Source organism: Balaenoptera musculus, chromosome 14 (genome assembly GCF_009873245.2).
Source record: "Balaenoptera musculus isolate JJ_BM4_2016_0621 chromosome 14, mBalMus1.pri.v3, whole genome shotgun sequence".
Lineage (NCBI taxonomy): Eukaryota > Metazoa > Chordata > Mammalia > Artiodactyla > Balaenopteridae > Balaenoptera > Balaenoptera musculus.
The window spans coordinates 26,505,908-26,530,297 of NC_045798.1; the positions used below are offsets into that span (position 1 = coordinate 26,505,908).

The 24,390-nt window shown below is 59.1% G+C and overlaps 1 protein-coding gene across 1 annotated transcript; it reads left to right on the forward strand.

Moving 5' to 3' along the window:
- The first annotated feature begins 324 nt into the window (after positions 1 to 324).
- On the forward strand, positions 325 to 23,921 carry PPM1F (protein phosphatase, Mg2+/Mn2+ dependent 1F). The gene is made up of 8 exons (XM_036823735.1): positions 325 to 403; positions 5,214 to 5,456; positions 10,433 to 10,554; positions 14,139 to 14,341; positions 14,865 to 15,053; positions 17,087 to 17,230; positions 19,178 to 19,271; positions 20,429 to 23,921. The coding sequence occupies exons 2-8, from the start codon at positions 5,215 to 5,217 to the stop codon at positions 20,734 to 20,736; spliced, it is 1,302 nt and encodes a 433-aa protein (XP_036679630.1). The 5' UTR covers positions 325 to 403; position 5,214; the 3' UTR covers positions 20,737 to 23,921.
- Positions 23,922 to 24,390: the final 469 nt, after the last annotated feature.

Here is a 24,390-nt window from a genome sequence, read left to right on the forward strand (position 1 = left end):
GCTTCTGATCTCCAGACCTGTAGATGTTAAATGTGTGTGAGTTTGTGGCCATTGGAAGCTAACCGTCCCTAAAAGTGTCGTGGGCCCTGGGCAGTGTGGGCTCGCATCCCTGTTCTGCTGCTAACCGTCTGTTGACTGCGCAAGTTGCCTAATTTCTGGGCACCGCACCATCTACACAGCCACCACAGGTAGAGACCTGCCGCAATGGCCGGGATGCAGGCCGCAGGTGCACTCGCCCGGCGAGTGGGGCCGCCGGCGCGCGCAGCGGGCCGCCAGGGGGCAGCAGAAGCCGACCCCGCCTGCCTGGGCCCGACTGCGCCTGCGCGGCGCCCGCGGCGGCCGGACGGGAAGTGGGCGGGGCCGGCTAGGAGCTGCTAGAGGGCGCCGGGCGGCCGAGTGGCAGGTGAGGACCGTGGGGACCCGGGGTGCCGCGGGGCGCGGGTGGTGGGCTGACGGCGCCGGGGGAGGCTCCGACGGCGGCGCCAGGGGTGCAGGGGCGGGTTGGGGAGCTGGGGAGGCCGAGATGGGGAGCCGCGAGGGGCTGGGAGCCGAGTGGGGGCTGCAGAGCGGGGGCGGCAGCCGGGACCCGGGGAGCCCGGGGCGGGCCTGGGGGCTGCGTGCCCAGGGTGCAGCGGTGGGGTTTGGGCCCGCGGGGGTGTGGTCGAGCCGGGGGGCCGAGGGCCGTGAAGCAGGATGGGGTGCTGAGGGTTGACGCGCCCCCATTGCTTGGAGTTCCTCCTTCCCTTCCGCCCCAACGGGAGCATCTGGTCGGGCCCCTGCCCAGACCCTTACCCCAGAAGTCCCCGCACCTTTGCCGGACTGCAGCTCTGCCCCAGCGCCATCACCCCTGGCCTGCCCCCACCCGGCCCTCCCCCAAGCGTATTTAAGGTGTTTTAGTTAAAGCCAGTGCTTGGGCTACAGCAGCTTTAGCGAGACGCGTATGAGATTGAACCTCCGGTAGGGAGGCCATGGCTCCAGCAGTGCAGCTGTGTGACTTCAGGCAAGCCCCTTAGCCTCTCTGTGCAACAGGGAGATATGGCAGCTGATTGTAGGGATTTTAGTGCAGGGCTTAACATAGTGGGGCCTAGTCAGTGGTGATGGACTCCTCCCCGCAGCCTTCCACTCAGCTGGACACATGTCTTGAGTGACACGTCCTGAGTGACACATCCTAATGACATTCCCTGGCGCGAGTTCTGTGGGTGAGTTGTGCTCCCACCATGGGAGATAGAACATGAAGCTCACTGCTGGCTTTTGTGCCATATCCGGCCTATTGTCACAGCTCACTCTTCCTCCTGCAACTGAGCTCTAAGTGACAAAGGCGTGGGAAGACCCCACCTGATTCCGGCTTTGCCATTTCCTGCCTGTGTGGCCTCAGGTTGCTGACCTTCCCTGAGTCTGTTTCTTTACTGCAACCTGGCTGAGTCCAACAGCGTGTACTCAGCATAGTTGTGAGAGGTAAACAGGATGCAGACCACTCTGCAAACCTCCACACGTTCATTCCTAGAATTCCTTTGCGATATGGCCTGAAGCCAGCCCTGTCCTTAGGACCTGTTTGCTGCCCACCACCTTTAGCAGACTGTCTTAGCTTCCTCTTTCAAGGGGCCAGGCCTCAGGCTGCACCTCCCAGCCCACACCATCCACAGGGGGGTGTTGGGAGGAGGCCAACATCTTCCCTCTGCCCACACGTGCCAGCAGCTGTGCACAAAGGGGCCTTGCACGGAGGGCCGTGGTACAGCCGAGAGACCGGGTGTGGGAGTACAGCTTATAATATTGTGAGAAGTCAAGCCTGTAAAAAGTGGCATTTGCACGACAATGTGAACGTGCTTAATGCAGCAGAACTGTACACTTAAAAGGGTAGAATGATAAATTGTATGTTATGTATAGTTTACCATAAGTGTTTTAAAAAGAAAAAAAATACATATGTGGGAAAAGATCTGGAAGGGTTTCTGCCATACTCTTCCCAGTGTTTGTTTATGAATGAAAGAATAAGGCTCTCTACTTGCAGAAAAACGTTTAACTGTGAATAGATGTTTTTGTAACAGTGATGCAGTTTCCCTTCCTAAAGATTGCTGTTTCTCTCTTCACTCCTGTTCTGAAATCAAACAGGACTTGACAAGTATCTTGTCCATACCGCCGAGAAAAACACAGTTGTACAAACACACATTGGTTGAGCTTCGAAGTCAAAACGGTTAAACTGGAGGATAATAAATATTTTAAATGGAAAAAAAAAATGGGCTTTTACAAGTCAGATGCGAGCAGAAGTACTATAGAGCCGTGAAGACGGCTGTGCCCCAGGTGTGGGGATTTCAGCAGAGGCAGGGCCGGAGCTCTCAGGGCTGCACCTGGGCGATGGGCACAGAAATGAAAGAGGGGCCTGGGAGCGGCCAGCCCCAGGGTCGGCGGCCCATGAGGGGTGGGCAGGGTTCCGTCCAGTTAGCAGCCAGGCTCCGCAGTCCCACCTTGGCCTGACTGGGACCCTGGCTGGGTAACTTGGCCCTTTCGCTGACGCCCTGCCTGAAAGGTGAGGGTAATAACACGGGGTATTGGGGGTGGTGGTGTAAGAAGAGGTGGCAAGGGAAGTGCGCTCAGAGGGTGGTGGCCCTGCAGTCCCCTGGCGGGTATTAGCTGCAGCACCGTTATTCCTGCTGATGAGCAGTGCAGAGGGGCGTCGTTCCAGGAGCTGGAGGACCTGGCCTCGGGCCACATTTGGCCAGACCGGTGGAGCAGGTGGCAGTGGGGGCTGGCGGCCCAGTGTCCCTCCCACGGCCCCCCCCAAGGTCCTCATGCAGGAGTCTCCCCCGCATCCCCGCCGCAGCCTCTCACCAGCTCCCTGGTCAGGACCCCCACACCAGGCCCAGCTCCGCCGCATCCCCCCATCCCACTACCTGCCTGCTGGCCTCCGTCCTTCCTGACCAGCTCCTCAGTTGGTCCTTGGAGAGCTCAGGGCTATGGTCCTGCCCTTGCCCCTCCTAACCCTCCCAGAGCTGCCTCTGGGCCCCTTTGGGCAGAAATTTCTCCCTCCCGCCGTCATCTCGGGCCCCAGGCTCATATCAGCTGGGGTAGGTCACAGATCCAGGAGCTGGTTGAGAAGAAGATGGCAAGTAAGGAAGTTACTCTTGTCCCTTACCTCAGCTGGCCCCAGAGAAGGAAAGCCATGTCCCGGCTCCTTTCCTGGCCCTTTGTTCTGCCAGGCTATGCGAAAACAAGCCTGGTAGGTCCTGGTGATGCCCACCTGTCCAGCAAAGGCGGGGCTGGGCCAGGCCATGAGAGTAGCAGCCCGCACCCCTCAGGTGCAGTCATGCCTGGGCATGGGGCAGTGGGCACAGGGGCACAGCGGAGACCAGGCCTTGATGCTGCAGAGGGGAGGGGTTCCCAACCCCCAGAGAAACAGACTCACAGGACTGGGGTCCAGGCCCAAGGAACAGCATCCCAAGGCTGGGAGGCAAGAAGGAGGCCCCTGCATCCCAAAAAAACCCCACCACCATCAGCGAGGTCGAAGGTGAAGGGCCTGAAGGGCCTGAATTCGGTGCTTTACTTTCGGCTGTGGGCCCTCCCATGCGCCCTGGGAGGTCAGTGAGCACCATTTGACCCCAATCACGTATCTAATGAGCGTGCTTTGGGCCACCAGTGATATCAGGGCCTCGAGTATTTGTTTGGACTCAATTGCAGGGGAGCTGGGGCCAGTGTTGCCTGGGGCAGCTCTGCATCACTCACATTTCTCTCCTCTATGCAACAGGCCAGAGCATTTCACAGGCAGAAGAGGCAGCTTGGCCTCTTTCCCTGCCCAAGGGTGTCCGAGCTTCCTGGGAAGTTCACGCCACCTTCCTGTTGTTTATCGTTGGCTCAGGCCGGCCTGGCTGCCTCCTCCCCGCCCTTACCACCCCCACGGCGCCCGGCCCGGCCCCCCATCTCACAGTCTCAAACCCTCGTGTTTATAACGCGGTGTCTGGCTTGCTCTCACGTGATTGTTCTTTATCTTATGTCCTTCATTTGTTTCCCTGTTTGTTTTTTGCGGCCTGGAGCTGTGTTGTGGCACTCACTTGTGAGCAGACAGGAGGGATGGCCATGAGTGGGAGCCTGTCCCCAGAACCTTCCATCACAAGCGCCCCAGTTTCTGTGTTATTCATGTGTGTCTACTTCAAGAAATTAACTTCCAATTCTCCTCTCTGACAGATGAGAGAGGTTTTGTGTTTCTTTCTTTGGCCGTGCCACATGGCTTGTGGGATCTTAGTTCCCCAACCAGGGATCGAACCCAGGCCCCAGCAGTGAAAGCGCCGACTCCTAACCACTGGACCTCCAGGGAATTCCCTCTTTCTTAATTTACCTCCCTTTACGCTTCACTCTTTGCCCTCCAGACCCTCCACTGATGACACATCTTGCTTCCCCTTCCCCTTCGCCCCCGTGCCTGCTTGTCTGCTGTGTCCTGTCTCTGTTCTTCCAGGAGACTTGTGCTGAGTTAGGAGCTCTGATCCTTAGTGGGCAGTGAGCCCCCTGTATCCCCCATCCTCCAGCCCATTTGAAGCCCAGGACAGTCGGGGCGTTTGTGGACGTGGACAAACCTTTTAAGCCTCAGGAGGCCTGGGACTCCTCCTGAGAGGACTTATAAGGCTTGACCATGTCCCAAAGGCCCTGACTCTCCTGGGTTAACCCTCTGCTTCCCTCCTGCCCACACGCCCTCTGTACGATGACCCTGCCACTGTGCCGTCAGGTAGCCCTGCCCCCCTCTGGGCATGACTTCCAGGCTCCCAGGCCCAGTGGCATCACCTCCTCACCTCCCTGCTGCCCAGGTCCGGGGTCAGGTGGAACCCCTGCTCTGGCTGTATCCACCTGCCTCCATGGCCTGGCCCTGGGTCCCTCTCCTGCCTGCCTCTGGCCACACCGGCCGTCCTCTGACAGGAACATGCCTTCCTCCTCCTTCAGGACATCCCTCTGCCCCGGGCTCTGTCTCCTGAAGCCACTTCTCTGGGCTCCCCCGCACCCACCAGTCCCCTCTCAGGGTTGTCCCTCCCACGTGGGCCCTGGAACTGTGTGTGAGGCCCAGTGGCCCCGCTCTTCTGCCTGGAGCCCCGGGCTTGGTGCTGCCCCTGCCCCTCAATGCTTCAAGGGGAAGCAGAGAAAGTGAGGCACTCAGCGCTGTAGGGCGAGGGTGCGCTTACCCACAGCTCAGGGCGCCGATCGACTGTATTCTTGCCAACCCTCACGTCTCTCCCCAGAATGAAGACCAACGACCCAGCAGCAGCCCCCCGGGATGCTCTGGGCATGGCCTCGGAAACCCCACAGCACAATAGCCAGAAGGCAGAGGAGAACCCCAGCTTCCTGGACGTGCTCCTCCGCGACTTCCCAGCCCCGCTGGGCCCGGAGAGCCCTTTGCCGTGGAAGGTCCCAGGGACGATGCTGAGCCAGGAGGAGGTGGAAGGCGAGCTGGCTGAGCTGGCCATGGGCTTCCTGAGCAGCAGGTGAGCGGTGTGGGTGCCGGGACAGGGGCCCAGGATGGAAGGGGGAGGGGAGCACAGGGCACAACCCTGACCCTGGCTGCCTTCACCCCCTGCCTTCCGCTCCTGCTGACTTCGGTCTGCGCAGAACTCCCCTGCCAGCCCCGTGGGTTTCCCAGGGCTGCCACCGCCAAGCGCCACAGACCAGGCAGCTTAGAGCAATAGAAGTGCCCCATCTCATTTTGTCCTGGGGGCCGGAAGTCAGGGCCGCTCCAGGCCTTCCTCTTAGCTTCTGGTGTCGCCTGGTCCTGAGTGTGCCCTGGCCTGTAGACACATCACCCCAGACTGGCTGTTGTTGTCACCAGGCGTCCTCCTTGTCTGTCTGTGTTTCTCGTCTTCTTGTAAGGACACTAGTCCTTTTGGATTAGGGGCCCTGCTCCTGTGTGACCTCATCTTATACCTGCCAAGACCCTAATCCCAAACAAGGTCACGTCCTGAGCCACTGGGTTAGGACTTCAGCGGACCTTTCTGGGGGACACAGTTCAACCCCTGATGGGTGCTAGCGGTAGGTCCCATTTCTATCCTGTCTCGCAGTCAGGGAGGCAGAGGCTAAGAGACTGGCCTGAGGCCTGGCAGTCCCCTGGCCACCAAGACCTGAGAGGTGGTGGCACTGTCCCCGTTTCACAGGCCGTGAAGACAAGGTTCAGAGAGGGACATGACCAGCTTGGCAGGTGTCGGGGGAGCCGTGCGCCACCAGCAGCCACAAGGGAGGCTCATGGGTGAGGGCTGGTGGGTCACTCGGCCCCTGTGAACCTCGTCCCTCCCCAGGGGCCGCACCCACCAGCCCTAGTCACTGGGTTACCCCTTGTGCTGGGACACGCCCCGGCCTCTGCGGTGGTGTTCCGTGTCCCCAAGTGCTCTTTCTTCGTGGCAGGTCAGCCCCACCCTCTCGCACCCCCGGGGCACCTGCTTGGTGGGACCCGAGGCCCCGTAACAGTCAGCAATGGGAACGTAAAGGCTGCGGGCCCACTCCAGGGCCGCGTCCGTGGAGCTCGGGGGAAATGCCGGTGACCTGTCCCTCGGTGTGGTGTGTGCAGAGGGCGATGCGGGCTGCTTTGTTTTGCTTTGGGAAAATATTTCAGAGGCAGGTGGCATAAAGCAGATCAGTGGAGCCGAGCGGGCCTGGGGCCTGACGAGGCCACGTTGGCGGTCTGGGTGCTGGATATGGGAGAGACGAGGGGCTGGGAGCGCAGAGGAGGGAGGGCCTGGCGCCCACCAGGCACCACAGTGGCACTTGGGGGACAGAAGGAACATTGAGGGGCCCTGAATCCCCAGCAGCCACTGGGCAGGGCTGGTGCCCCTGCCAGGCATGAGGAGGGCGAGAGGACCTTCTTGCAGGCAGGGCCTTGGGGGGTGAGTTTAGTTATGGGGAAGGGCGAGTGCCTCAAGTTTCCCCCTCAAGTAGGGGGAAACTCAAGGTAGAGCGAGGCCCCTCAAGGCTGAGCAGCGGGCGAGGCTGGGGGGTGGGGAGAGCGCCAGGCCCTGAGCACAGGGGGTGACTGAGCTCCCGTTAATTAGCAGATAACATAGCAGGCCTGAGACCATCGGTGATCGGCAAGAGGCCAGGGTTCACAGCCCCAGAGCCTGAGGCTGACAGGGGTGGTGCAGGTGGGCTCCCATGGCCCCTGTAGGCCCCCCATGAATCCACCTTGAAGGATTTTTTTTTTTCTTCTGGTTCCACCGCACGGCTTGCGGGATCTTAGTTCCCTGACCAGGAATCGAACCTGGGCCCTCGACAGTGCAAGCACAGTCTTAACCAGCCAGGGAATTCCCAACCTTGAAGGATGTTAAAACGTGGTATTTTAAAGTCTCATATTTTCCAGCCATTTTAATGGATTTATTTTTGTCACAGTATTTCTTTACTGTGTAGACACATGTCACACGTGTCACACGTCTACACACGTCTGGCGGTCAGGGCCCCTACCCGCATGTCCCAGCAGCTCGTGTGCAGGCTCTTGGCTATCCAGGCCCAAATGTGTTGGTCCGCGGGGTTTTTCGGGTTGTAAATGGAATCCTGCGTGAGACTGTCCAGAAGTCAGATCACGAGGTTGGGGCTGCGGTGATTTACCTCCAATCCTCCCCTTGTGGTCAGCGGTCACCTCTCAGGTCCCTAAGTGGTGCGTCCCTGACACTGTAGCCACTGATGTGCATTTTCATTTCTGCTTCTAGACTGGAGGCTCCTTGGAAACCCCAAAGTGGCCAAATAAGAGCGGTTCTTATTTCTTGGGTACCTAGTCCTGGTCTCCGAGGCATCGCTGGCATCTTTAGGGGCCTCGGGGCGCCGGGCATCACCCCTGGATGAGACGGGAGGGCGGCCAGGAAGCCAGGCTGGGGCCCACATCCAGGCATTGTCCGCTGCCCATGGCCGGAAGCCACCTCCCTGCCCCCAGCGCCCGGCGCAGAGGTGCACTTCTCCCCGCCCTGAAAAAGGAAATCCCAGAGGCTGGCAGGAAATCCCCACACGGCAGAGGAACGCACTTCTCATGACTTGGCTGGTTGTTTTTCTTTTTTTTTTTAATTAATTAATTAATTTTTATTTTTGGCTGTTTTGGGTCTTTGTTGCTGCGCGCGGGCTTTCTCTAGTTCCGGCAAGCAGGGGCTACTCTTCATTGCGGTGCTGGGGCTTCTCATTGTGGTTGCTTCTCTTGTTGTGGAGCATGGGCTCTAGGCGCGTGGGCTTCAGTAGTTGTGGCACGTGGGCTCAGTAGTTGTGGCTCATGGGCTTAGTTGCTCTGTGGCATGTGGGATCTTCCCGGACTAGGGCTCGAACCCGTGTCCCCTGCATTGGCAGGTGGATTCTTAACCACTGCACCACCAGGGAAGTCCATGGCTGGTTGTTTTTTAAAGGCAGGTCCAGAGGCTGCTCCCCTGAGTCACTATCTCATTTTAAAAAATGACAGATTCATCCCAGTAGATCCCTAAGGCCATCTGTAGACACACACCAGGGACGCCCAGAGGGATGTGCCCACCCACCCGGCCCAGCCTTCAGGGACAGGCCAGGATGCAGGATGAGTCCTAGAGGCTGCAGGGACAGCTGGGGGATGGAGCCACCCCTTATACTCGGGGAGCCAGGGGCCTTCGTGGCTGGAGCGGGCCCCCGAGGCTGGGGGCTAGGCGGGCAGGCCCTGGAGCCTGTGGAAAGAATTTCCTATAATGCTTCCCACTGGCCTCGGTGTCTCCACCCCCCGACCTCCCGGAGCTGCCTAGTGTCCCTCTTGTCCCGTACTGGAGGCTTCCCATCCCCCTTGTTTGCTTTCCCACTCCTGCCTGCGCTGACCCTCAGCTCTGCTCTGCACAGCCTGTCTGACCTTGGAAGCAGCCATCGAGGTCTTGCTTCCCAGACTCGGCCCCAGGTGGCACCCCTGGGGTCACCCCACTTCTCCAGCTGTTCCGGCCGCTCTCTGCCCCACCCCTTTCATCCACCCAGACCACGTGCCCGCTGGCCACAGGCCTCTTGACCTCAGTGGAACCTGAGACCCACTGCGGACCCGCCCGGTCCCCTGCCCAATGCCTGCTCTGTCCCCTCCCATCCACTGCCAGGCCCACCCTCCAAGATGAGGCCAGGAGGTCTAAAAAAGCCCAATTGCAAGACGGGAATAAAGATGCAGACTTACTAGCGAATGGAGTTGAGGACACAGGGAGGGGGAAGGGTAAGCTGGGACGAAGTGAGAGAGTGACATGGACATATATACACTACCAAATGTAAAATAGATAGCTAGTGGGAAGCAGCCGCATAGCACAGGGAGATCAGCTCGGTGCTCTGTGACCACCTAGAGGGGTGGGATTGGGAGGGTGGGAGGGAGGGAGACACAAGAGGGAAGAGATATGGGGATATATGTATATGTATAGCTGATTCGCTTTGTTATAAAGCAGAAGCTGACACACCATTGTAAAGCAATTATACTCCAATAAAGATGTTAAAAAAAATGCAGTGTATGCAAAGTGCAGTAAAGCAAAGCACAATAATCAAAGTGCAAAAAAAATAAAATAAAATAAAAAAATAAAATAAAAATTAAAAAGCCCAATTGGATCATATCATGTCTCTCTTCAAGCCACACCAAGGTCATGCTGCCTCCCCAGGTTCCCCTTCACCAGCTGTCCCAACAGCCTGCCTTGCCCAGGGACCCCCTGGGCTGCACACAGCCTGATCTTCCAGACACTGCCCATGGGTCCCACGCTCCCTGGATTCCTTTCCTGGGACGTACGTGACAAAGCACCACTGGGCTGGGCAGCTTAAACAACAGAACCGTATTGTCTTAGGATTCTGGAGGCTGGAGGTCCCAGAGCAGGATGTCGGCTGGGCTGGTCCCTCTGGCGGTTGCTGGAGGTCCTAGGCTATAGGCTCAGTCTTCACCTTCACAGGGCATCTCCCTGTGGGTCTCTGTCTGAATTTCCCCTTTCGATAAGGACACCAGCATTATTGCATTAGGGGCCCAGCCTACTCCAGTGGGACCTCATTTTAACTCATTGTATCTGCAGCGACCCCGTTTCCAAGTAAGGTCACATTCTGAAGCACTGGGGGTTAGAACTGTAACATACACATTTTGGGAGACACAGTTCAGCTTATAGGACTCCCCAACCCCCAAGGGTCCCCAGCTGGTATTGGGGACCAGGAGCTGGTATAAGGCTGGACGTCGGGCAGTTTGGCCTGGCCACTGAGGCCAACAGAGGCAGCTCGCACGTCTGTGACTCCCCCTCCCCACCAGCCCCAGTGAGGCCCCCATAAATGGTACTGCGTGGATGGCCGTCCAGCTGCACGAGGACCAGAGGCCGAGCTGCCTGTCGTGGGTGCACGTGGAGTGTGAGCGGTCACCGCTACCTCTGGAAGGGCCTCCGGGAGCAGAAAGGGGCTGGGGGTCTCTGCCTGGAGTGTGGGGCAGGCTCTGGGGTGCTGGATCCTGCTGAGGAGCCAGCCCCTCACTCCGGGTTCGTGCCCCCAGGAGCGCTCCGCCGCCACTTGCTGCCTGCCTGGCCCACGAGGCAGTTTCCCAGCTGCTGCAGACGGACCTTTCTGAGTTCAGGAAGTTGCCGGAGCAGGAGGAGGAGGAGGCCCCTGTGACCCGTGAGTTCTCCCTCTTGGGGCCCTGGGCTTATTGGGCAACACTCTCCAGCCAGATGGGGGCCAGGCTGCAGGGGAGCATCAGGGCTCACCTGGCCCCCCTTTCCTTTCCCGTTTTGCTGGCAGACAGGGAGGTTGTGGGCAGCGCTGGGCTCATGTGCTCACGACAGGGTGGCAGAGCCCAGACGCGGGGAGAGACCTCCCCAGCGTGGAGCCAGCGGCGTGAGCGCCGCAGCCCGGGAGACAAACAGCCCTGTCCTGGGTCACACAGGAGGAGCCCGAGGTGCCAACGGGCCTCACCCACACGCTCTTCCACTTCAGCGGGTGACAAGTGGGTGGTGATGCGGGAGCCGGTCCTGGGGTCCAGTGGTAGAAAACCCAGAGCTTGGGCCGTGTCTCAGCTGATCCAGGTTGGGACCCTTGTCAGGTGGAGACTCCAGGGTCCCTGAGAGCCTGGGGAGGCGCCACAGAGGCCTGTGTCCTGCTCCTGGAACAGCGGTCAGCGGCCAGAGGAGCCCAGGATGGGAATGAGCCTCGAATCAGGCAGGGCCCTTGTTTTGCAGGCCTTTCTGTCCCTTTCCTAGTAGTTCCTTCCAACTGTATTCCATCCAAAAGTCGGTTCACGTTGGACCAGAACTGCAGAGAGTGAGGGCCTGTGGGCCAGGCCCTGGCAGAGTGTTGGGTGAGCCCCGCCTGAGCAGGGTCTCAGTTCCTCCACACTGCTGGAGAAGGTGCAGGGCTGTGGGCCTGTCGGGATGCAGAGAAGCAGGGTGGGTCCTGGGGTCCAGCCCTGGGTGGGGGGTGGCGGGGGCAGCCGGAGCCTCAGCAGATTTCCCCTCCTTTGCCATTTCCTATTGGACTGTGTTGCTTTATTATTGTTTGTTTTTTAATTGAGACATAACTGACTTGTAACTGTGTAATTTAAGTGCACAATGTGTCCAGTCGGTCCATTTATGCATTGCAGATGGTTACCTGACACCTCCACCACTCACGTAATTACTATCCAGTTATGTCCCTTTAAACTCAGCATTAATGCCACATGGAGGGCAGAGCCAGGAGGGGGGGACACACGTGGCCTCGCCCCCCACCCTGTTCTTTGGCTCCCCGCCCGGCTGCATTCCAGCCCAGCCCAGCCCAGCTCCGAATTCCTGCCCTGAGGCTGTGCGGGTGACAGACCGCCTTTGTCCTCTGCAGAGCCTGCTGCCCGCGCGGCCCACAAAGGGGCGCCCCGCCAGCCCCGCCCACGTCCAGCGGGAAGTCAGCGCCACCTGCTGGCGGGAAGGAACTGCGCGGCTGACACCCTAGAGCCAGGCCTGGGGGCTCTGCGGGCTGGGGAAGGGGAAGGACATCTCGGCCGGCCCTGCCCTCCAAGCAGGCCTGGGCCCGCCGCCCTCAACGGTTCACCCCTGTCATGGGAGTAGAACACAGTCACATCAGTCTCTCGAAGCCATTCTTGCAAAACTGGCATCACTCGGGTGTTATAATAATCACTGCCCTGGGACTTCCCTGGTGGTCCAGTGGTAAAGAATCTGCCTTCCAATGTAGGGGACACAGGTTCGATCCCTGGTCGGGGAACTAAGATCCCACATGCCGCGGGGCAACTAAGCCCGAGCGCCACAACTACTGAGCTCATGCGCCTCAGTGAGAGAACCCACACGCCCTGGAGCCCACGCACCACAACTGGAGAGAAAACCTACACGCCACAACTAGAGAGAAGCCTGCGCACCGCAACAAAAGATCCCGCATGCCGCAACTAAGACCCAACACAGATAAAAATTAATTAATTTTTTTAAAAAAAGAATCAACTCCTGAGGGCGGAGGTGTGACTGAGACCTCTGTGTGGCCGGGCAGGTGGAGCCTCCAACAACCCCGCCCTGCCCCAGCGAGCAGTTCCCTTGAGCGGCCTGGGGAGTCTGTGGGCCGAGGTCCTCCTTCCTGCCCTCAAGGGGAGGGGATTAGGCCCCATTCTCGAAGGGAGAAGTAGCAAAGCATTTATGGACGAATTTTAAAACCAGCTCCTGGTTGTAGTGGAATATGGGAAAAGCACAAGAAAGTGTCCTTAAGGAAAAGCCTCAGCCACAGACCCAGCCCTGCAGATGCCCACTGCTGACCTTATGGGGTTTATGCCTTTCCCGCCTCTTCTGGGCCCAAGCGGGTCGAAGGCTTTTCACGTTCTCATGATCAAACCATATGTGTAATTTCCTCTCTTTCTTTTTTTTTTCACATTTTTTCTTTAAACTTTTTTTTTTTTTAATAAATTTATTTATTTATGTATTTATTTATTTATTTTTGGCTGTCTTGGGTCTTCGTTTCTGTGCAAGGGCTTTCTCCAGTTGCAGCAAGCGGGGGCCACTCTTCGTCGTGGTGCGCGGGCCTCTCACTGTCGCGGCCTCTCCCGTTGCGGAGCACAGGCTCCAGACGCGCAGGCTCAGTAGTTGTGGCTCACGGGCCTAGCCGCTCTGCGGCATGTGGGATCTTCCCGGACCGGGGCACAAACCCGTGTCCCCTGCATTGGCAGGCGGATTCCTAACCACTGCGCCACCAGGGAAGCCCCACATTTTTTCTTAATATCAATTTTTTTTAATGTTGTGACATGAGCATCTCATATGCTTGCAAAGTCTATTTCTGTTTCACCCTTTAACTTTTTAAAATTAAACTCAGGTAAACGTAGCCTCGCGTGCGGTTGTGAGAAATAACAGTGAGGGACCCCCTGCATCTTTATCCTGTTTCCCCCAATGGTAACATCTCGAAAACTAGTGAAATATCACGACTAGGATCATGACGTAATCTCATCCCACAAGGATGTCATGTTACCTTTATGGCTACCCTAATACCCCCTCCCCACCCTAACCCCTGACAGCCACCCATCTCTGTAATCTGTTTCAAGGATGCGTATAAATGGAATCACACGGGATTGGCTTTTTTCACTGAGCATGGTTCCCTGAGATTCGCCCAGGTCTCTGTGTGTCAGTAGCTCTTTCCTTCCTTCCTGTGAGCACTGTTCGGGGTGCGATGTTTGGGAGTTTATCGTTCATCTGTTAAAGGATGTCTGGGCTGATTCCATCTTTTGGCTGTTGCAGATAACGCTTCTGGGACCACCGGGCGCATGTCTCACATGAACTAGTCTCCATTTCTCTGGGATTTGAGCCCCAGGGTGCAATTGCTGGGCCAAATGGCAGTTACGTGTTTAGTTGTGAAAAATAGCAGCTTAATTCATCGCCGGGAGAACAAACCATAATTTACTCTGTTGTTAGACGTATATTATTTCTAATTAATACACAATTATAAATGCTTCTGTACTTGTTTTTAAATTATCTTTGCATATCCGGCTCTTTCCTTGGGGTGGGCTCCCGTGAGGGGCGTGGCCTCGCCATGTTGGGGGGGGGAGGTGTTCCTTGTGTGTGTTGCCAAACCAGACACTTCTCATGCTGATGACACAGGCTGTCCGCGCGGTTTCTTAGGCTGCTGTGCTCAGGAGGCCCTGGGCAGCAACGGGCTACAGGGGCCACGGGAAGGGCGTGGAGAGTGGGGAGCCCCCAAGGGCCTGCGGTGGCGCTTCCCTAACAGCCCCCTGTCCTGCCCCTCAGTGCTGGACGCTGTGGGCCTGGCGCGGAGCCTCTTTGACCGGCTCTGGGAAGTGTGCAGCCGGTGGCAGAAGCAGGTGCCCGTGGCTGCCCGGGTCCCACAGCGGCAGTGGCTGGTCTCCGTGCACGCCATCCGCAACGCCCGCCGCAGGATGGAGGACCGGCACGTGTGCCTCCCTGCCTTCAACCTGCTCTTTGGCCTATCGGTGAGTGCTCTGCCTGGGCAGGGAGGGCCGGGCGGGAAGGGGGAGGTTGCAAGGTCGGGGGAGGACCCTGGGTGCCGAGCGGGGCTGCCGGCTGGAGCCGAGACAGGAGGGATGACCACGGCTGCCGTCAGGGGGCCAGGTCCCAGCGCTCCTGGGCCTGGGCAGCCCCCAGCCCCTGGCTTTCCCGGCTGAGGGGCTAAGGAACGGGAGGCCCCAGCACCACATGCACCTGGACCCCTGCTTGCTGAGCCTGCTCTCCCCACCCACTGGGAGCCACCTGGCACCTCTCCCCTCATCCCATGCTCCCCCCAGCTGGGCCCAGAGCATAAGTTGAGGCTCCCGAGGGTCATCCTCTCCCAGACCCCCCGACGTAGCCTGTCCAGTGGTGGAAAGCGTGCTGTCCTGCCACACCCTGTCCCAGAAGTGCCCATCTCCACCCCCAGACCAGAGTCTCTGGCTAGGTTGCGGCCTCAGTCAGGCCCAGGGCCGGCAGAACTGTGACCCCCACCACGCTCCCCCCCAGGACTCTGTGGACCGTGCCTACTTTGCCGTGTTCGATGGGCACGGAGGGGTGGATGCTGTGAGGTACGCATCTGTGCACGTGCACGCTGTCGCTGCCCACCGACCGGAGCTGCCCACTGACCCCACGGGGGCCCTGCGAGCAGCCTTCCGCTGCACCGATGAGATGTTCCTTTGGAAAGCCAGGCGAGAGGTGAGAACCGCAGTGGGGCCAGAGGGGCCAGGCCTCGCAGAGGGAAGGAAGCCTAAGTGGCTGGTGCTGGCAGAAGGCCCTCGCTCAGCCCTGCTGGCAGTCGTGTCCTTTCACTCGTGCCTGGAAGGGGGCTTGAATAGAAGCAGTGTGAGGCTGCCCCCGCTCCAGCAGAGGGTGTGAGGGCCTTACGGGGAAGGGCAGCTTGTCTTAAAATGCACCCAGGATTTCCTCCTAATCAGGTACATTGGGATGACAGATGCAGAGGCATCTGCCTTGTGGTTCCCAAGAGGAGACGCCACCCCACGCAGGGCCACACAGGGAGCACCAGGGTCAGCCAGGAGGCCGAGAGAGAGGAAAGCGTGGCCCCAAGGCTTCAACGTGACCTCCGTAGGCAGGCACGTCACAAGCTGAGGACCAGATGGTTTGAATAAGCCTGACAGGCTCTGGGCTACGGGGTGGTCCCCAGCCATCCAGGCCAGGGAGATGTTGGCCTGGCAAGGGACCAAGGAGGTGGCTGAGGACATGGGCTCAGACCACCTGGCTTGTGCAGAAAAGGCACACTCCCTGGCGAGACATTTGCTCTCTTTAAGAATTAGCCCTGGGAGGAGTACTTTCTTCAGGATTCAGAAGGCCCTTGATTTGTCTAAACATCGTAAAGTACAGAAAACAAAACACAGCACCGATACAGGCAGACCTCTGAGATCTTGCGGGTTTGGTTCCAGACCACCTTTGTAACGTGCATATTGGGATAAAGCGAGTCACATGAATGTTTTGGTTTCCCAGTGCAGATAAAAGCTATGTTTACATTGTACCCTCATCTGTAAGCGTGCAGCAGAATTACATCTAAAACAACACACGTACTGTAAAAAACACCTTATTGCTAAAAAATGTTAGCCATCATCTGAGCCTTCGAGTCATGATCTTTTTGCAGTAGGAACATCAAAGATGACTGATCACAGATCACCATGAAAGAGAATAATAATAATGAAAAAGTTTGAAATATCGCAGGAGTTACCAAAATGTGGCACAGAGACAGGAAGTGAGCAAATGCTGTTGGAAAAATGGTGACGATAAACTTGCTCGAGGCAGGGTTGCCTCAAACCTTCAATTTGTGAAAAATGCACCATCGTCGAAGGGCAATAATGGGAAGCAGCAACACGTGGTCCACCTGATGCTCCCCACCCCCCAAACACCACCCCCCGGGCAGGTCTCTCTAGGCTGCTGGTGTCGGCAGTTACCGCGATGAGGTGTTTGTTTCTGAAAGAAGAAAGGACGCATCCGGTCCCTCTGTGACCTTACTGCCCACTGAACCTCACCTCGGAACCTCGGGGGTGCTCCTAGCAGGGTGGATACTAAGATCGTGTCCCTTTCTGAGATGGAGAAACAGGCCCAGAGAGCTCAGGCCTGGCCCCATCGACAAGGCTCAGGAGGAGACATGGTGGGGGCAGGAGGCACTGTCATCAGATGCTCTGAACACAGACCTCACCAGAATCAACAAGGCTGGATTTGAATCTAAACAGAAAACCTTCCAGGTCTAAGACTGAGGTGGGAGCCCAGCCACCCGGGAGCTCAGGGCCGCTGCTCATAGTCAAGAAAGGAGTCTCTGAAGCAGAGGTGTTTAGCTTAGGCTGTATTATTAAAAACACCTTTGCCGACACGTAATTAACATATAAGAGACTCCACTTGTCCAAAGAGTACCGTCTGGTAGGTTTTGGCATGTGTCTATGCCCGTGTGCCCCTCACCATGGTAACATGTATTTATCACCCCCAAAGTTTCTTCTGTCTTTGGTCATCCCCGCCCCCGCCCCACTGCTCCCCGGACACCCACCTGTCTGCTTTCTGACACCGTGAAACAGCAGAGTCTGCTCTGCTGACTTGATGTAAATGCCCCTTTCCTGCTGCGTGGTCCCTGCGTGCATCGGTCTGTTCCTGTTTCCCTCTGAGCGCTGTTCCGGGGTCGGTGTCTGGCCAGCGTGGGGCGTGTGCCTGTGGCAGCCTCGCCATCCTCACCCATGTGTGCCCTCTCCCTGCAGCGGCTGCAGAGCGGCACTACAGGGGTGTGCGCGCTCATCGCCGGGAACACCCTGCACGTGGCCTGGCTCGGGGACTCCCAGGTGGTCCTGGTGCAGCAGGGGCAGGTGGTGAAGCTGATGGAGCCACACAGACCTGAGCGGCAGGTAAGGGGCCACCGGGCAGGCAGACGGTCAGGGGCACTAGGACGTAAAGGAGCCCTGGACCATCTTCCCAGGAAACTCCTGGTGCTCCTCCAGGGGAGGGCTCCCTGCCTGACTCGAGTGGCTGGGGGTCCCATAACGCTTGGGGCTTTAGCTGGCAGGAATCCCGCGTGAGCCCTTCCTGTCACAGCAACATGGAGCCCAGAGCTACGGGGGAGAGCTGGGCCCTCTGCCCAGCAGGCGGCGCAGTAAGTGGAGTTAACGGGCAGGGTCCTCTCCTGCACACAGGTGGGGAGTGGTCAGCCACCTGGGCTGTGGGGGAGGAGGTGACGCTGAGTCGGAGCTGGAAGGGACCAGACTTGGGGCTGAGAGCTGCAGGGCATGGACAAGCTGCTGGGAGATGCGGAAATGAGAGGGAAGGAGGCAGAGCTGGATCCCAAGGCAGGTGTGGGCCCGGCAGGCCAGGCCTGGAGTCCAGGAGAGAGCAGGTTAAGCCAGGACCGGCCACTGAGGCACTCACGGCCACTGCTCCTGGGGCAGGAGGCACTTTGTAAGGAATCTGATGGCTTCTGGAATGATCGGACCAGCGGAGGGCAAGCTGAGGCCTGGGTCACAAAGACGCCACTGTAGTCGCTGGCCAGCTGTGGGGAGGACCTGCCTGTCAAGTCAGGAGGGACAGAGAAGAGGGAGGCCAGGCTTTGGGATGGGGAGCCAGAGAGGCCTTGGGCCTCTAAGAGGGTGGTGATGCCTTTGGTCTGAGGGCCGGGGAGCTCGGGGAGCTTTGGGTCTGAGGGCTGGGATGTTCCCTGGGAGTGCGGGGGCTGGCGGGACACCCCGTGAAGACTGGAGGGGCTGGGGATATGGGCCCGGGGGCCACGCGTGGAGCTGCAGGGTCTGCAGTGGGGAGGGTGTGGCAGGAGACTGGGCGAGTCCCATCAGAGGTAGGGGGGAAGCAGGAGAGCGCAGCCCTGTGGCAGGGAGCATAGGAGGAACGGCCACCTGCCTGGGCAGCGCACAGGTGAGCCACTCAGCCCCTCAGCCCTGGGCGAGTGGGCAGGAGGTGGGGCTGGTGAGAGGAAGCAGTGGGCAGGGAGCCTTGCTGAGCCAAGCCGCTGGGAACCCACCCACCGGCCACCAGCTCTGGGCTTGCCCTTGGGGAAGCTGTTTCGGGCAGGTGGGAAGGATGAGGTGAGAGGGCAGCCGAGGCGGTAGGTGTCCCAGGAGACAGGAGGTGAAGATAGGGGTGCCCCGAGCCCCAGGATGCCCCAGCCTTGTACAGGTGAGGTAACAGAGGTGGGAGCCACAGGGGAGGGCACGGGGCAATGGGGTTTTGCTCCAGCACAGACGCTGTGTTACCGCCCTTCAGGCAGCAGGCTCACGTCTGGGAAACCTCTCCTTCGGGGGAGTTTATAGGACCGAACGGTTTTTAGGACTCATGGCTAGACCAGGCCTCTGTGCTGTCCTCTTAGGCCTGGAGCACCGTCATCCTTTGTGGAGCTGGACAGCGCCTGGATGGGGGTAGGGGTGGGGTGAGAAGGACAAGAACGCAGGGGCACAGGGCTCATCCAGGGCCTGGTTCAGGTTTCATCTAGCCCTGCAGAGTGGCTGCAGGTACACATGCTTGGTCCATTGAGGGAGGCACAGCATCCCCACCTGGACCCCAGGGCTCTGGCTCTTTCTGCTGCCGTGAGCATTTCCTGGACCCCGAAAGGCTGCTCGGGGACTGGCCGTCCGTCTTCGTTGGCACCATCACCTGCTTAGCCATTCCTGCATCTTTGGGATGATTTAGGTTGTTCATCATTTCTCACTGCCTCACTAAGGCTTCCCTTGGGCGTTGATCAAAGCCGCGGCTCCCAGTGCTGCCGTGGAACCAGCTGGTCTCCCCTTGGGCAGCGCGGGCACCCCATCGGCACACGCGGCCTACCCAGCCCACCCTGGCTGTCTCCGCAGGACGAGAAGGACCGCATCGAGGCACTGGGTGGCTTCGTGTCCCACATGGACTGCTGGAGGGTCAACGGGACCCTGGCTGTCTCCAGAGCCATCGGTAAGGAGGTGAGGGGGGTGGGAGGGGGCCCCAGGGCCCGGGACTGTGCTCACCAGGCGGTCTGGGAATGCAGCCTCACCTGCTCATCAGTCAGATTGCAAAAGGGCTCTGGTGAATCCAGAGCACAGGTGTAGCCACCTTGGAAACTTGCATCCTGCACAGATAATTGCAGCTTAAGTTATATTCACTAAAACAGTTTCTGAGAAAGATCTAAGAGGAAACCCTTGGCAGTTACTGTATGTGCTAAAGGTAATTTTTAATAGACAGTCTATAAATGAGGCTCACCCTCCCCTACCCACCTTTCACACTGATGATTCTTTTTTCTATCTTAAAAAAAAAGTGAGAAAAACGGCACCCCCTCCCCCACCCTGTCTTCTCCTGTGGCTGCCGGGCCTTGGTCTGGGGCTCAGACCTCCCTCCAGGGCTGAGAAATCGCTCCCTTCCTGCTCCCCCACCACACGCTGAGATGTGGCCCCGGCCCCTCCAAGCCTCCTGAAATGTTCTGTGCTTCTTGACACACATGGTGCCTTCCTTACAGCTGGACCCCGGGAGGTGGCCCACGTGGAGGCCAGGAAGGGTCAGACTCCTTCCAAGGGGACCGGGACTGGAGAGGGGACCACTGGGCAGCTCCGTGTCAGGGAGCAACATGTCTGGCTCGTGCCCTGGGGAGAAGTGGGCCACAGCGGGGGAGGAGGACCAGCGGGAAGCCCTCAGGGGAGGCCTGAGCAGGAGAGAAGCCCAGGGCAGGATCGGGCGAGGCTGTGCCCTGTTCTCTCCTGCGATAGGGGGTTGGGAGAGGGTGCATGGGAGGCAGAGCCAGCATCCCGACTCGGCTGAGGCGCCCGTTGGGTGCGCAGGGAGCGCAGGGACTGGGGAGGGCCAGGGCCACACCCGGACAGCATCCTTAGCCTGTGTCCCCTCTGAAGTGAGACAGCTCTTGTAGGGGGCTGCCCTTGGCCCTGCTGGGTTCTGACTCTGCCCGCGGGGACACAGGGCAAATCTGTCGCATCGCCCTGCTCTGTTCCTTTGGAGCACTTGGCACCCTGCGAAGCTACCTTTTCACCCTGTGTTGGAGGCAGGGTGGCCACAGGCAGGCCAGGGCCTGGGGAAGGGACAGCAGCAGGGGCGTGGCCCTCACGATTCTCTCCCGCGCCCAGGGGACGTCTTCCAGAAGCCCTATGTATCTGGGGAGGCGGACACGGCCTCGCGGGAGCTGACGGGCTCCGAGGACTACCTGCTGCTGGCCTGCGATGGCTTCTTCGACGTGGTCCCCCACCAGGAGGTGGCCGGCCTCGTGCGGAGCCACCTGGTCGGGCAGCAGGGCAGCGGGCTGCACGTGGCTGAGGAGCTGGTGGCTGCCGCCCGGGAGCGGGGCTCCCACGACAACATCACGGTCATGGTGGTCTTCCTCCGGGACCCCCGAGACCTGCTGGAGCCAGAGACTGACGCTGTGCCGAGAAGCTAGGAGGTCCGGGCCCCCCCCACCCCCATGATCCTCCCCCGCGGATGCCTTAGGACACGGCAGGAGGTGGGCAGGCGACACCACCCACGGCCTCTGGCCCTGCTTGCGTCACCCCATCCTGGTGGCTGCCAGGGGCATCGCCTGCTCACAGCAGATGGGGTGACAGTGGGATGGCGGGATGTCCAAAGGAAGCCCAAGAAGGAGACCTCACGGAGGAGAAGGGGCCCAGGAAGTGGACAGGCTCTGGGCCCCATCGGGCAGGGGTGGGACCAGAGGCTACAGGCAGCGGCCACAGCCAAACCAAAGACACTGGGCATGCTCGCAGGGTAGCAGGACTCTGTGTGTGGGACCTTTGGGCAGAACCAGGAGCCGCAGACATTTTCCAGTGCCCTGGGTGTCCAGCAAAGTTTTCCCATCCGCCCCTCACTGCCCGTTACTGGGAGGGCTTGTATGGACTGATGTTCCTGGCTGGTCTTGGTGCCCAGCAGGTCCTGGCCAAGCCAAGTGGCTTCCCAAGTAGGGAGGGTGGCCTCATGGGGAAGGGGGCCGGCGCCAGGGGTCTGATCTGCGGTGCCCACCAGTGACTTCCCTGGTTCCCGCTCACCCCTCGTGCACCAGGGAGGGAACGCTCAGACAAAGACACGTGTGTCTTGTTTGTGGTTTTTTTTTTCCGGGGAAAAGTCTAATTCAGAAGCAGTATTTCAGGTTTTGTTCTTGTTCTGTCAGTGCCAATAGGACCCGTTGTGTCATATAACTTAAGCAGAGCTCAGCACTTATTTTATTCCTTAGAAAACTTAAGAATTGCTTTTTTTTTTTTTTTTTTGAGAAACTTCTTTTGCAGTATTACTGGATTTTTTCCCCTAAATCAGGATTGAAACACACACTTTTCCAGGTGGTGTAAATAAGCCATTCAAGTGCCTTAAACAGCTAGCTTTAGGCAAGGCTGGAACTGCCGGGCCTGTGACTGGTTCCGATAGCACGTTTCAGTTTTTTCAAAAGCAGGATTTGTTTTGTCAGAATGGTATAATTTTGGCCAGAATTCTTCCCGGAAGAGTTTTCTGCCTTTGTGATGCGCCGATGAGAATGTGGGCTGGGCCTCGGGGCTCCAGAGTCGGGGTGACTGTGGCCCTGCCTCTCACGTCTCTGACTGGACCCCAGGCTGAGGGACTGAGCTCTGCCAGTGGGCGGGTCCTTGCTGCTGTTTGGAATGTTCCAGAAGGTCATGTGTGTTGGTAGTTGAACTGGTTTCGACAGGAAACACACCTAAAGGGCTCTGCAAGGCCGAGGCAGCCTGAGGGTCTCCGGCTGTGTTTGGTGGCAGGGGGGATGCCACTGGGAGTCTGTCCTTCTCTGCCTGTGGGTGGCGGCCTCTGCTGCCTTGCTTTGCCTGCAGCCCACCTGCCTGCTGGCTCCCATTGAGTGGGTATAGGGTTGAAAGCGCAGGGCCGGGCAAGGGCTCCAGGCAGAGGTCAGGGCCCAGGGAGAGGGGTACCTGGTGGGAGGACCTGGGCTTCCTGTGGTGGGCAGGCTGCCACAGGCAGAGGCTGGCAGGTCTGGGAAGGTCAGTGGGTGGCTTAGCTGAGGCTTTAGAGGATGTCACTGAGGGGGCATGGCGCCGGGTCCCTGAGGCTGCAGGGTCCCATGGAGGCAGTCAGAGTCCACCTGCAGTAGCAGGGCCCAGGACAGGCTGTGCAGGGCGCGCCCTGATCCCGGCTGCACTGAGGGAGCCTCTGCCCCCCTCACCCAGGGAAGGGAGGGCGGTGAGAGCCCCTCCTAAGGCCAGTCCCCAGGAAGCAGGGGGATGCCACCTGCAGGCTCAGCGTTTCCCCCCCACCCCGTCCCAGCAGGGATGAAGCGGCTGAGACCACATGCTCAGGGGCTCCTGGTAGAAAGCATCTTTAGCATGGTCACAATTCAGAGAGCAGCTTTGGTGGCCCAGTGACCAGGTGTTGCTCTGGCTAACCTGAATGCCCCGCCTTCTGGGAGCCAGAGGCCCCCTCGTCGGCCCCTCCCAGGACAGGGATCAGCCAGCCCTCAGGTTGGGGTGGGGGCCTGAGGGAGCCCTGCCTCGTGCACCGCCTGGGCACAGAGCCATCCTCCCCTCTGGACTGGACACCTTCAGCCTCTGCGAGTCCTGGCCCACTTCCTCTTCGGGTCATAGTCCCAAGAGGGCCACTAGCCGGGGACACTGGTCTGGAAACCTTGGTCGCCTCCTCAAGCCCCAGCTTTGTCACTCGGTCATTATCTTTGTGCGTCCCTGGGCCTCAGTGTCCCCTCTGTACTGAGTCTGTTGCACTGAGTCTGTGCAGCCGCCACTGGAATTCCGGAGGTGCTGGGCAAACCGGGGCATCTTGGGGCGATGCTGCCAGGACTAAGGGCCCCTCCCCCCACCCCAGCAGGGAGGGGTGATTAAGTATTATTAGTATCTATTCTTAACAGTAAGTGGGCTGGGGAAGAATCAAGCTACTGATGCCAGCGCCTTCCTTATATGGAAAACAAAAGCCAGAGCTATTGAGCCCTGCTTTCACAGGTGGGGCTGCTCCCAGGCAGCAGGGGTGGGGGAGGCCCAGGAGAGGGGCCAGCGCCAGTGCCGAAATCCCAGGGGGAAACGCGGCCTCCCTGACCCAGCCCATCCTCAGCATCCAGGACTAGGAACTGGTGTGTTTCAGGGGGAAGAGCGACGGGGGGCAGGCCTCACAGGAGAAGCACAGGCTGTCTGTCTGGGGTCCTGGGTCACCTAGCGACCCCTGTCCTCCTTGGGCCATCATGTGGCCCCCCCCATTGCCCCTTCCCCTGCAGCTAGAGTTCCACCGTGGACTCAGGTGTCCTGGCCACGTCTGCAGTATTCAGAGGGTGGGGGTACAGCTGCGCTGCTCCTGGGCCTGGCCCCGACCCGAGCCAAATGGAGACCAAGTGGGCCTTTGCAGAATGAGCTATTGGGTTTGATTCTGGCTGCAGCCCCAAGTGGGCAGCCCCGGAGGCCTGCGCTCTTCCCCGAGGCTCCACAGCTTTGCCAAATGCACCTGCGGCCTTGCAGGGTTTATCCGTGCACATCTTGGTGCACTTCCTGGAAGTGGTGTTCTGTGCGAGGAGGTCTTGTTCCCAGACAGGGTGGCTGTTTCCCCATCCAAGGGACAAGTCCCAGGGGCCTCTGTGCTCGCGTCAATAAACCATAAGCTCTGAACCCCACCCCCGAGTCCCGAGTCTTGCCTTCTTCTCTGGCCTCCTCGCTCCTGGTCCCTGGCGACCAGGGTGTGTTTGGAAGCTGTTGGGGGATCATCTACCAATCTTGCAAAGCGAGCAGATGATTCGGGAGAGCGCTGCCGGCCTGCAGCCCCTCTGGCCCACCAGCCAGCCTGGTTCCCGTCCCTGGGAGCCCACCAGCACTAGCAGCAGGAAAGCTGTTCACTGCGAGCCTCTTCCAGGGGTGACAAGAGGGGGGTCAGGGGACTTCCCTGGTGGTCCAGTGGTTAAGAATCCGCCTTCCAACGCAGGGGACGTGGGTTCAATCCCTGGTTGGGAAAATAAGACCCCACATGCCGTGGGGCAACTAAGCCCACGCACTCTAGAGCCCGCGTACCACAACTAGAGAGAAGCCCGCGTGCTGCAACTAAGACCCGACGCAGCCAAAAATAAATACTTTTTTTAGAAAAGTGG

Excerpts from the sequence above, each read along its gene's own strand:
- PPM1F (XM_036823735.1), top strand. The coding sequence starts at position 5,215 with ATGAAGACCAACGACCCAGCAGCAGCCCCCCGGGATGCTCTGGGCATG. Across the intron at positions 5,457-10,432 it reads ATGGGCTTCCTGAGCAGCAG|GAGCGCTCCGCCGCCACTTG; the intron begins GTGAGCGGTGTG and ends TCGTGCCCCCAG. Across the intron at positions 15,054-17,086 it reads TTTGGAAAGCCAGGCGAGAG|CGGCTGCAGAGCGGCACTAC; the intron begins GTGAGAACCGCA and ends CTCTCCCTGCAG.